General features: G+C 35.4%; 1 protein-coding gene across 4 annotated transcripts in view; it reads right to left on the reverse strand.

Moving 5' to 3' along the window:
* Positions 1-12,499, reverse strand: part of Osi17 (DUF1676 domain-containing protein Osi17) — a 121,750-nt gene continuing 109,251 nt past the window's right edge. For all 4 annotated transcript variants that reach the window (XM_075292545.1, XM_075292544.1, XM_075292546.1 and 1 more), the window contains 3 exons: positions 6,671-6,781; positions 1,556-1,734; positions 1-422 (listed from right to left, as the gene is read on the reverse strand). In XM_075292545.1, the coding sequence (XP_075148660.1) occupies positions 281-422; positions 1,556-1,734; positions 6,671-6,781 (432 nt within the window). In that variant the 3' untranslated portion in view covers positions 1-280. The remainder of the gene's footprint in view (positions 423-1,555; positions 1,735-6,670; positions 6,782-12,499) is intronic.

Raw genomic sequence — 12,499 nt, forward strand, 5'->3', positions numbered from 1 at the left:
TAATTTACCTAATAAATGTCCTTACAAATAGAAAAATAAATAGATTGACGTATAACTATAAGGAAATATTTTGTTTTAAGGAATAATCTAAGATAGCATTTGGAGTAATCTGTATTTGGGAAAACCAAATCATTTTTATTGTTGCAGATTTGTATTCAATAAAAACAACTCGTTTTTCCCCAAAACAAGTCATTCCCAATACTTGAATTTTAAATTTAATGACTTTATAAAAGGACTCGCACCGTGAAATGATTCATTGGTCAATGGACGTAGAATTGTTTTATTCGGTATTTATATTGCATTTGGGATACAGTTCTAGGCAATTCTTATTATCTTGACCATCACGTGCTGCCTGTATGAAACGGAAGAAACGTATCACCGCCGGGTTTGTGCTCGTTATGGGTTGAAGTTCACTGGTGTCTCTGGAAAAGATGGAAAGATGGATGGAGATGTCAAATATCATTTGTAAATCATAATTCTAAATTAATCAATGAAATAATTCTAACAAAATTAGATTGTGAAGAAGAGTTCAACAATTACTAATACCATACAGGGAGCCACCGTGGTGCAATGGTTAGCATGCCCGCCTTGCATACACAAGGTCGTGGGTTCGATTCCTGCCACGACCGAACACCAAAAAGTTTTTCAGCGGTGGATTATCCCACCTCAGTAATGCTGGTGACATTTCTGAGGGCTTCAAAGCTTCTCTAAGTGGTTTCACTGCAATGTGGAACGCCGTTCGGACTCGGCTATAACAAGGAGGTCCCTTGTCATTGAGCTTAACATGGAATAGGGCAGCACTCAGTGACAAGAGAGAACTTCACCACTGTGGTATCACAATGGACTGAATAGTCTAAGTGAGCCTGATACATCGGGCTTCCACCTAACCTAATTCACATCAAAAACAATTCGAATCACACCTTAAGAAGTGATGCAAATTCAGTGCAAATTCTGTTGAAATGGTGTACAAGCCCATGTTAAATTCATCGCTTCTGCGCCAAGTTTGCACCACCTCCGGATCCAAAAGGAACATTTTCACAACTTTTTTGGCAACGCTTTTTTTTTGCTGGCTATATATAACCTCCATATAAACCGATCCCAAGATTTGATTTCTTGAGTTTTCACGAGGAGAAAATTTTATCCGATTCGGAGTATCCCTCTATTATACTCATCTATATAAATCGATCAATAACTAAAGTGGTTACCACAATACTACATTTGTTGGCAGTCTTTAGCAGAACTGACCGGCCGAACTTTCGGCCGTATATATACAGTGAAACCTCTGAGGGGTCGACAGCCACGGTCGCCTAAATTTTGTCCACATTTGGGAGGTGTCCAGGTATGAGAGATTAAGTTTAATTTGTTAATGTAGCCAACGTCCCCATATAATTGTCCACTTTTGGGAGGTGTCCGGTTTTCAGAGTGTCCAAGTTTGAGAGGTTTCACTGTATATATTTAAATAATTATATTAATTTTTTTTTATAAACATCTAATTTAAAGTATTCGCAGTTTCACTTTTGCGTAATGTGCTTTAAAGTTTCTGTAGCATACATACCTGCTTAATTCTGCTGACACAAAATTACTATGCGGGCTATAACGTTCTGGATCCTTGTACATGCTGCAAATCACTCTTTCCCTGCAGGGGTCATCTTTAATGCCTAATTGTTCGATGATTTTATCAACCTTCAATAATATAGGACTATAGAAGGGGTCATAATTCAAAGGCAGCAATGGCTAGAAAGATTCAAATAAGGAAAGTTTATAATGAAAGTTGATGATACTAAAGGCAATATTTGTGGTTTGTATGGTATATGTGATATTAGGGATATACGGAATGACTTTCAAGGTGGTGAAATGATAACATTGATAATTAAAGAAGTCTCTAGATGTGATGAGGACAGATAGACTTATTCTGTGGCAAACTTAATGAATGAAAATTAAGATACAGAGACAAAAAAATTACCAAAATTGTCCAAATAAAATGTTAAATGAATTTGAATTAAAACAAATAAACAATCAAAAAATAACATTATCAACTAAATTTTGATTACTATTAATGATATCAAATAAATTTAATTACAATATACTGAAAAAGTTATTGACCTAATATTGAAGATTATGCTTCCTAAATTTTAGGACATGCAATTTAAACAGTATTAATTTAATGAAAGTTTATAATTCTTGCTTCAAATTGTTTTTTTTTTTATTAATTATAGAACACAAATCATAGAAATTTAAAGTCGTAGGTCTTTGAAGTAAGGCAACTTTCCATAAAAGTAAGAAACAATTTATTTTAAATTTAAAGAAATAATCTTTAACTTAAGTCAGACATTGAATCTTTGTATTAAATTTATTTCTAGGATTTTGCATATTTCGTTTAAAGTTTTGTTTTTAAGTACTTTATATTTGTTATTATTTGTATTTTTATACCCTCCATCATAGGATGGGGGTATATTAACTTTGTCATTCCGTTTGTAACACATCGAAATATTGCTCTAAGATCCCATAAAGTATATATATTCTGGGTCGTGGTGAAATTCTGAGTCGATCTAAGCATGTCCGTCCGTCCGTCCGTCTGTTGAAATCACGCTAACTTCCGAACGAAACAAGCTATCGACTTGAAACTTGGCACACGTAGTTGTTATCGATGTAGGTCAGATGGTATTGAAAATGGGCCATATCGGTCTACTTTTACGTATAGCCCCCATATAAAGGGACCCTCAGATTTGGCTTGTGGAGCCTCTAACAGAAGAATATTTCATCCGATCCGGCTGAAATTTGGTATATGGTGTTGGTATATGGTCTCTAACAATCATGCAAAAATTGGTCCACATCGGTCCATAATTATATATAGCCCCCATATAAACCGATACCCAGATTTGGCTTGCGGAGCCTAAAAGAGAAGCAAATTTCATCCGATCCGGCTGAAATTTGGTACATGGTGTTGGTATATGGTCTCTAACAACCACGCAAAAATAGGTCCACATCGGTTCATAATTATATATAGACCCCATATAAACCGATCTCCAGATTTGGCTTGCGAAGCCTCAAAGAGAAGCAAATTGCATCCGATCCGGCTGAAATTTGGTACATGATATTGGTATATGGTCTCTAACAACCATGCAAAAATTGGTCCACGTCGGTTCATAATTATATATAGCCCCGAAGTCTCCAAGAGAATCAAATTTCATCCACATCGGTTCATAATTATATATAGCCCCGAAGTCTCCAAGAGAATCAAATTTCATCCAATCCGGTTGTAATTTGGAACATGGTGTTAGTATATGATCTTTAACAACCGTGCCAGAATTGGTCCATATCGGTCCATAATTATATATAGCCCCCATATAAAACGTTCTCCAGATTTGACCTCCGGAGCCTCTTGGAGAAGCAAAATTCATCCGATCCGCTTGAAATTAGGAACGTGGTGTTAGTATATGGTCGCTAACAACCATACCAAAATTGGTCCAATCACACAAAAATTGGTCCATATCGGTTCATAATCATGGTTGCCACTAGAGCCAAAAATAATCTACCAAAATTTTATTTCTATAGAAAATTTTGTCAAAATTTTATTTCTATAGAAAATTTTGTTCAAATTTTATTCGGTTCATAATCATGGTTGCCACTCGAGCCAAAAATAATCTACCAAGATTTTATTTCTATAGAAAATTTTGTCAAAAGTTTATTTCTATAGAAAATTTTGTTAAAATTTTATTTCTGTAGAAAATTTTGTCAACATTTTATGTCTACTTTGTCAAACTGAATTATATACGTATTGGATCGATCTTTTTTGATTTAATATATACCACGTATGGACTTACATACAATTTAGAAGATGGTGTTAGGAGGTTTTAAGATACCTTGCCATCGGCAAGCGTTACCGCAACTTAAGTAATTCGATTGTGGATGGCAGTGTTTAGAAGAAGTTTCTACGCAATCCATGATGGAGGGTACATAAGCTTCGGCCTGGCCGAACTTACGGCCGTATATACTTGTTTTATAACTTGTTTTTTTTTTATACTTTTAATGGGTAATGTTAACTTTTTTTTGTTTCAAATAGTTTAAAAACAGAGTAAGAATTCATAAAATGGTACAAATCATTTAAATTTTGTCGAAAAAAATGCTAAATCCAATCTGGAAAAATTGTGAATTTTTGAAAATATTTGAGGTCAAACGTTTCCGGCAAGCGTTGAATCCATTAAAATTGTACAAAATTGTAAAAATTAGTTGACAAAATATCACAAAATTTTTTAATTTACTTCCAAAACATTGAATTCGGATCACACCTAAAGAAGTGATGCAAATTCAGTGCAACGGCTGTTGAAATTGAGGACTTCCGTCATATGACCAATGTTAAATTCATCGCTTCGGCGTCAATTTTGCACCACTTCCGGATCCAAAAAGAACATTTTCATTACTTTTTTGGCGACGCTTTTTTTGCTGGGTATTTAATCGACCTTTCTTTTGTAGTAGTATTTTATAGTATAGTAGATATATCCCGCATGGACTAACTTACAATTTAGAAGATGATGTTAAGAAGTTTTAAGATGCCTTGCCGCAACCCAAGTAATTTAATTTTGGATGACCGTCTATAGTAGAAGTTTCTACGCAATCCATGGTGGAGGGTACATAAGATTAATGTAATATTTGTGGATACAAGTATTTGGGTATTTGGCAAGTAAAAAAATTGAAGTAACAAATTGGCGCCTTAAAAATATATACATACAAAGAAAATATCTTTAAACGTTTTTTTTTTTTACCGGTGTGTGCCTATGGTGAAACATAATATGCTTGAACAATGCAAACAATATTTTGTTTGGACCAATCCTGGAAATATATATGATTGAAGCAGAATGTGTGTGGGAGTGTTTTTTATTTTTTCTTTTTTTTTTGAGGAAGTACATTTAAATAAAGATTATGACCATTCCTTTAATTAAAATTTATTATTAAAAAAAAAAAAAAAAATTTCCTTAATATTTTATAAATTGCAAAACCTAAAATTCAGGTTGCACAATCTCTCATATAAGGCCACACTGAAAAAACAGTGAACCCACTAGGAAGAAAACTTTTGGTTAATTTTAGAAAATTTTGAATATTTTTAGAAATTTTGAACTAAACAGTATTACAAGCGCTGGCATCACGCCGAAATCACAAAAATAAATAAACGGTTTTCGACAAATTCAAGAAAATTTGTTTCAGTTCATTTAACTAACGTACACTGAAAAAAATATTGTCGTGAGGTCAAAGATTTCATGTCTTTAAAATACGAATGCAAATTTTGCTTAGCATAGAAGACGCATTTCTCTAATATAAAGTTTTTTACCTTGTGCAAAAGTCGATAAACTTTTCAATGAAGTCGTATTGTCCTTATAATTAAGTGATTTGATTTAAAAATGGATATCATAACATGAAAGAAAAAAATGTTTGGGCTAAGGTCAACTTGACTTTAATAATTTAGAAAAAATCTTTAAATTTAATGAAATTGTCTTTAAAATTGTTGTCTTTTTGCATCTTGACTACAAAGCAAAAAATCGTTCAAATATAGGACATGTTTTTCAACACTTTATTTTAAAGACGTTTTTTACTTGAAACACAGCATAATTTCTACAAGAAGCCGAGTTTTAATTTGGAAAATAAAGTTGTCGTTAACTTGTTTTTAAAGGACTTTGATAGCATATGAAGAAAAAAAGCTGAAAAAGCGAAAAATTTAGATTTGCTTCCTAGAAGCAAGTACACAAAACCCGATTTTAAAAGAGAATTGTCTTAAAAGTATCCTTATTTGTATTCTCCGCTTCTTTGGCTCGGAATCAATACCAACTTTTTTAAAGTAAAGACAAAATCTTTGGAACCGGGTATGCTTTTTTTCAGTGTATCCTCAGATTTGGCTTGCGGAGCCTCAAGGAGAAGCAAATTTCATCCGATCCGGCTGAAATTTGGTACATGGTGTTGGTATATGGTCTCTAAAAACCATGCAAAAGTTGGTCCACATCGGTCCATAATTACATACAGCTCCCATATAAACCGATCCTCAGATTTGGCTTGCAATCCGATCCGGCTGAATTATGGAACATGGTGTTGTTATATGGTCTCTAACAACCATGTAAAAATTGGTCCATATCGGTTCATAATTATTTATAGCACCCATATAAACCGATACCTAGATTTGCCTAACGGAGCCTCTAAGAGCCAAAAATAATCTACCAAAATTTTATTGCCATAGAAAATTTTGTCAAAATTTTATTTCTATAGAAAATCTTGTCAATATTTTATGTCTTTAAGAAATTTTGTCAAAATATAATTTCTATACATAATTTTGTCAAAATTTTATATTTCTATAGAAAATGTTGTCAACATTTTATTTCTATAGACAATTTTGTCAACATTTTATGTCTTTAAGAAATTTTGTCAAAATATAATTTGTATAGAAAATTTTGTAAAAAATTTATTTGTATAGAAAATTTTGTCAAAATTTTATTTCTATAGAAACTTTTGTCAGAAGCATTTGATAGTTGGAGAGGAATATTTTGCCAAATCTTCCAAAACATCAAGAATTCTACCAAACTACCAAACAGTAAAAAATCTGCCATTTTTGTTATCGTGTTCATAATTGTATATAGCCGCCATGTGAAGCGACTCCCCGTCTGTTCGGGCTAAAAATATCACATACCTGGCCATCTTGTACAAATGGTTGTTTTTCTAATATTTGCTGTTGCTGTTGCACCAATCGCTGCTCAGCTTGAATCCGCAGGGCTTCCTTTAATTGGGCCGTCTGCTCAGGCTAAAAATATCAAAAGAAAGCAACATATTAATCAAATTTGAAATAAAATTATCTAGAGAATAAATAGAATTTTATTTATGCAGTATATCTCATATAAGAAAACAAAATCTGTATCCCAATTTTAATCTTTTGTATTCCTAAGTCATATATATTGTGCAATGACACTATTGCACCTGAACTCCATCAAAAATAATCCAAACGCTGATTCTTGTTACACACAGAGAAGGAATATGATCACCTCAAACCTGTTTCAAGAGCTAAATGTTATTTTTGGCCGGAGAACATGGAACATTTTTGCTGCAAAAGTGTTGTTTTCTCTCGAAACATATAAATGGTTGTCGAAATCGGGAACATAATTTGCGAGAAAAAATTATGGTGCGGCAAACAATGTTTCTCGCCTAAAAATAAAATTGCAATTTTTAGATCTTCAGTGGCACTAAGTTGATTTTTCAATATGTTCACTTCACAAGACGGTTGTGTAACACTGCGGCCTGGAGTTTGATCAAATCTGCACTCAAAAAAAAGTTTACTTGGATTCAAAGATTTTGACCTTCCCTTAAGGATTTTGGTATTGATTCCGATCTAAAGATGCGGCTTTAAAATAAAGACTTTTTTTGCGACCCATCTGGCTTTAAATCTAGGACCAATAAAATTAAAAATAGGATACAGATCTAATTTATCAAATTTTCATTTCATCTTTTCGCGGCTTATTAATAAAGGAACTCACGTACAAACAAATGCCAGTTTAAAAATCAAAATTATAACGGATACTTCAAAGTAAAAAATGTTATCTTAATTCCAAAAAACAACTTTAAACCAAAGAAGCTAAATCCTTCAGCTAAGTCTTAGCCTTTACTTTAATGAAAATTAGCCTTAGTTCAAAGACATGTGACAAATTTACAAAATTTGTGTCCTAAATTTAATGAAAAAAATTTTTGAAGCGAAGATTATAAACTTTAAAATTAATGAATTAATTCAAATTTGTCTTCTTGTAACACAAACCTTAAATGTGTAATAATTGTGTTCTTGCTTCAATTCTCTTCTTCTTTGACTCGAAAAACGTCAAAGTATTAGAGTAAAACTAAATTTTTTACAACCGGACGAGCTTTTGTCCGTGTGTAATTTTATGAATCACTGTTATAACAGGTTGGCTGATAATTCCCCGGTCTAACAAAGAAAATCACATTTTTTTTTAAGAGCGATACAACGATTATAACGACATTCCAATTTTTTGATACCATTTTGGGCCTCAGTTTCGGCGATCACCTCTTCATTGGAGCCAAATTTTTTTCACTGCGAGCATCCTTTTGAGGTCTGAGAACAAGAAAAAGTCGCTGGGGCCAGATCTGGAGAATACGGTGGGTGGGGAAGCAATTCGAAGCCCAATTCATGAATTTTGCCATCGTTCTCAATGACTTGTGGCACGGTACGTTGTCTTGGTGTAACAACACTGCTTTCTTCTTCATATGGGGCCGTTTTGCCGCGATTTCGACCTTCAAACGCTCCAATAACGCCATATAATAGTCACTGTTGATGGGTTTTCCCTTCTCAAGATAATCGATAAAAATTATTCCATGCGGATCCCAAAAACAAGTAAGGAAAGTCTAAAGTCGGGCGGGGTCGACTATATAATATCCTGCACCACTTTGTAGATCTAAATTTTCGATAGCATATAACATCCGTCAAATGTGTAGGGGGCTATATATAAAGGTTTGTCCCAAATACATACATTTAAAAATCACTCGATGTGGAAGTCTATCAAATCTATAGACTCAAAATTTAAGTCGGCTAATGCACACAATGTTAGTAAAAAATGGGAAACATTTAAATCTGAAGCAATTTTAAGGAAACTTCGCAAAAATTTAGTTATGATTTATCGCTCGATATATATGTATTAGAAGTTTAGGAAAATTAGTGTCATTTTTACAACTTTTCGACTAAGCAGTGGCGATTTTACAAGGAAAATGTTGGTATTTTGACCATTTTTGTCAAAATCAGAAAAACATATATATGGGAGATATATCTAAATCTGAACCGATTTCAACCAAATTTGGTACGCATAGCTACAATGCTAAATCTACTCCCTGTGCAAAATTTCAACTGAATCGGAGCAAAAAATTGGCTTCTGTTGTCATATTAGTGTAAATCGGGCGAAAGCTATATATGGGAGCTATATCTAAATCTGAACCGATTTCAACCAAATATGGCACGCATAGCTACAATGCTAATTCTACTTCCCGTGCAAAATTTCAACTTAAAATTGGCCTCTGTGGTAGTGTAAATCGGGCGAAAGCTATATATGGGAGATATATCTAAATCTGAACCGATTTCAACCAAATTTGGCACGCATAGCTACAATGCTAATTCTTCTCCCTGTGCAAAATTTCAACTAAATCGGAGCAAAACATTGTCCTCTGTGGTCATATGAGTGTAAATCGGGCGAAAGCTATATATGGGAGATATATCGAAATCTGAACCGATTTCAACCAAATTTGGCACGCATAGCTACAATGCTAATTCTACTCCCTGCGCAAAATGCAACTAAATCGGACCAATAAATAGGCCTCTGTTGTCATATGAGTGTAAATCGGGCGAAAGCTATATATGGGAGCTATATCTAAATCTAAACCGATTGCACACTTTACGACACTACTAATTGTACTCTTAGTGCAAAATTTCAACCAAATTGGGGTAAAATTTTGGGACCGTATTAGTCCATATCGGGCGAAAGATATATATGGGAGATATATCTAAATCTGAAACGATTTCATCCAAAATCAATAAGGTTCTATTCTGAGCCAAAACACGTAGTTGAAGTCGATTGGACTAAAACTGCGACCTAGACTTTGATTACAAAAATGTGTTCACGGACAGACGGACATGGCTATATCGACTCAGGAGCCCACCCTGAGCATTTTTGCCAAATATACCATGTGTCTATCTCGTCTTCTTCTGGGTGTTGCAAACATATGCTCTAACTTATAATACCCTGTTCCACAGTGTGGCGCAGGGTATAAACAGGCCATTACTTTGCCAGCGGACTTTTGAGTCTTTCCACGCTTCGGAGACGGTTCACCGGTCGCTGTCCACTCAGCCGACTGTCGATTGGACTCAGGAGTGTAGTGATTGAGCCATGTTTCATTCATTGTCACATATCGACGGAAAAACTCGGGTGTATTACGAGTTAACAGCCGCAAACACCGCTCCGAATCATCAACACGTTGTTGTGTTTGGTCAAATGTGAGCTCGCGAGGCACCCATTTTGCACAGAGCTTCCGCATATCAAAATATTGATGAATGATATGACCAACACGTTCCTTTGATATCTTTAAGGCATTGAGCAACTTCATTTTACGGTCATTCAAAATCATTTTGTGGATTTTTTTGATGTTTTCGTCGGTAACCACCTCTTTCGTGCGTCCACTGCGTTCACCGTCCTCCGTGCTCATTTCACCACGCTTGAATTTTGCATACCAATCAATTATTGTTGATTTCCCTGGGGCAGTGTCCGGAAACTCATTATCAAGCCAAGTTTTTGCTTCCAGCGTATTTTTTCCCTTCAGAAAACAGTATTTTATCAAATTTTGACACGAATCACTTGAAGGTTGGTACTATATAACAAGTATATACGGCCGTTAGTTCGGCCAGGCCGAATCTTATGTACCCTCCACCATGGATTGCGTAGAAACTTCTACGAAAGACTGTCATTCACAATCGAATTACTTGGGTTGTGGTATCTTAAACCTTCTTAACATCGTTTTCTTAATTGGGAGTTAGTCCATACGTGGTATGTATTAGACAAAAAGTTATGTATAGTTAAGTCTACAAATAATTACGAATCGATATGGACTTTTTGCACGGTACGTAGAGAGCCAGAATTGAAATATGGGGGTCACTTATATGGGGGATATATATAATTATGAACTTGATATGGACCAATTCTTGTGTGATTAGGGAATGTTTTATCTAAGGCTCTATATATAACTATAGACCGATACGGACTTAGTTAGGCATGGTTGTTAACGGCCATATACTAGCACTATGTACCAAATTTCAACTCACTCGGATGAAATTTGCTCCTCCAAGAGGCTCCAAAACCAAGTCTCGGAATCGGTTTATATGGGGGCTATATATGATTATGGACTGATATGGACCACTTTTGGCATGGTTGTTAAATATCATATACTACAACCACGTACCAAATTTCAACCAGATCGGATGAATTTTGCTTCTCTTAGAGGCTCCACAAGCCAAATCGGGGGATCGGTTTATATGGGGGCTATATATAATTATGGACCGATGTGGACCAATTTTTGCATGGTTGTTAGAGACCACATACTAACACCATGTACCAAATTTCAGCCGGATCGGATGAAATTTCCTTCTCTTAGAAGCTTCGCAAACCAAATCGGGGGATCGGTTTATATGGGGGCTATATATAATTATGGACCGATGCCCCCCCCCAATTTTTGCATGGTTGTTAGAGACCATATTCTAACACCATGTACCAAATTTCAGCCGGATCGGATGAAATTTGCTTCTCTTAGAAGCTTCGCAAGCCAAATCGGGGGATCGGTTTATATGGGGGCTATATATAATTATGGACCGATGTCACCCAATTTTTGCATGGTTGTTAGAGACCATATACTAACACCATGTACCAAAGTTCAGCCGTATCGGATGAAATTTGCTTCTCTTAGAGGTCTCGCAAGCCAAATTTGGGGGTCCGTTTATATGGGGGCAATACGTAAAAGTGGACCGATATGGCCCATTTGCAATACCATCCGACCTACATCAATAACAACTACTTGTGCCAAGTTTCAAGTCGATAGCTTGTTTCGTTCGGAAGTTAGCGTGATTTCAACAGACGGACATGCTCAGATCGACTCAGAATTTCACCACGACCCAGAATATATATACTTTATGGGGTCTTAGAGCAATATTTCGATGTGTTACAAACGGAATGACAACGTTAATATACCCCCATCCTATGGTGGAGGGTATACAAATAATATGCATTTAATACTAGCGACGCCATCTATGTGTCAGACCGGGGACTTATCAGCCAACCTTGATAGTACCAACCTTAACTTGCAGAGAAATTTCCAAGCTCCGCCAATGGATGCGATGAATAGTCTAAGCCAGGGTTGATAAAGTTGACACTTTTGTGCTTTTGTAATACATTTCGACTGCCAAAAGCACCGAGACATGACCGTGAGCAATTTGGTACTAAAGGGTGATTTGTTAAGAGCTTGATAACTTTTTAAAAAAAAAAAACGCATAAAATTTGCAAAATCTCATCGGTTCTTTATTTGAAACGTTAGATTGGTCCATGACATTTACTTTTTGAAGATAATTTCATTTAAATGTTGACCGCGGCTGCGTCTTAGGTGGTCCATTCGGAAAGTCCAATTTTGGGCAACTTTTTCGAGCATTTCGGCCGGAATAGCCCGAATTTCTTCGGAAATGTTGTCTTCCAAAGTTGGAATAGTTGCTGGCTTATTTCTGTAGACTTTAGACTTGACGTAGCCCCACAAAAAATAGTCTAAAGGCGTCAAATCGCATGATCTTGGTGGCCAACTTACCGGTCCATTTCTTGAGATGAATTGTTCTCCGAAGTTTTCCCTCAAAATGGCCATAGAATCGCGAGCTGTGTGGCATGTAGCGCCATCTTGTTGAAACCACATGTCAACCAAGTTCAGTTCTTCCATTTTTGGC

This window comes from Haematobia irritans, chromosome 1 (genome assembly GCF_050003625.1).
Source record: "Haematobia irritans isolate KBUSLIRL chromosome 1, ASM5000362v1, whole genome shotgun sequence".
NCBI classification, from domain to species: domain Eukaryota; kingdom Metazoa; phylum Arthropoda; class Insecta; order Diptera; family Muscidae; genus Haematobia; species Haematobia irritans.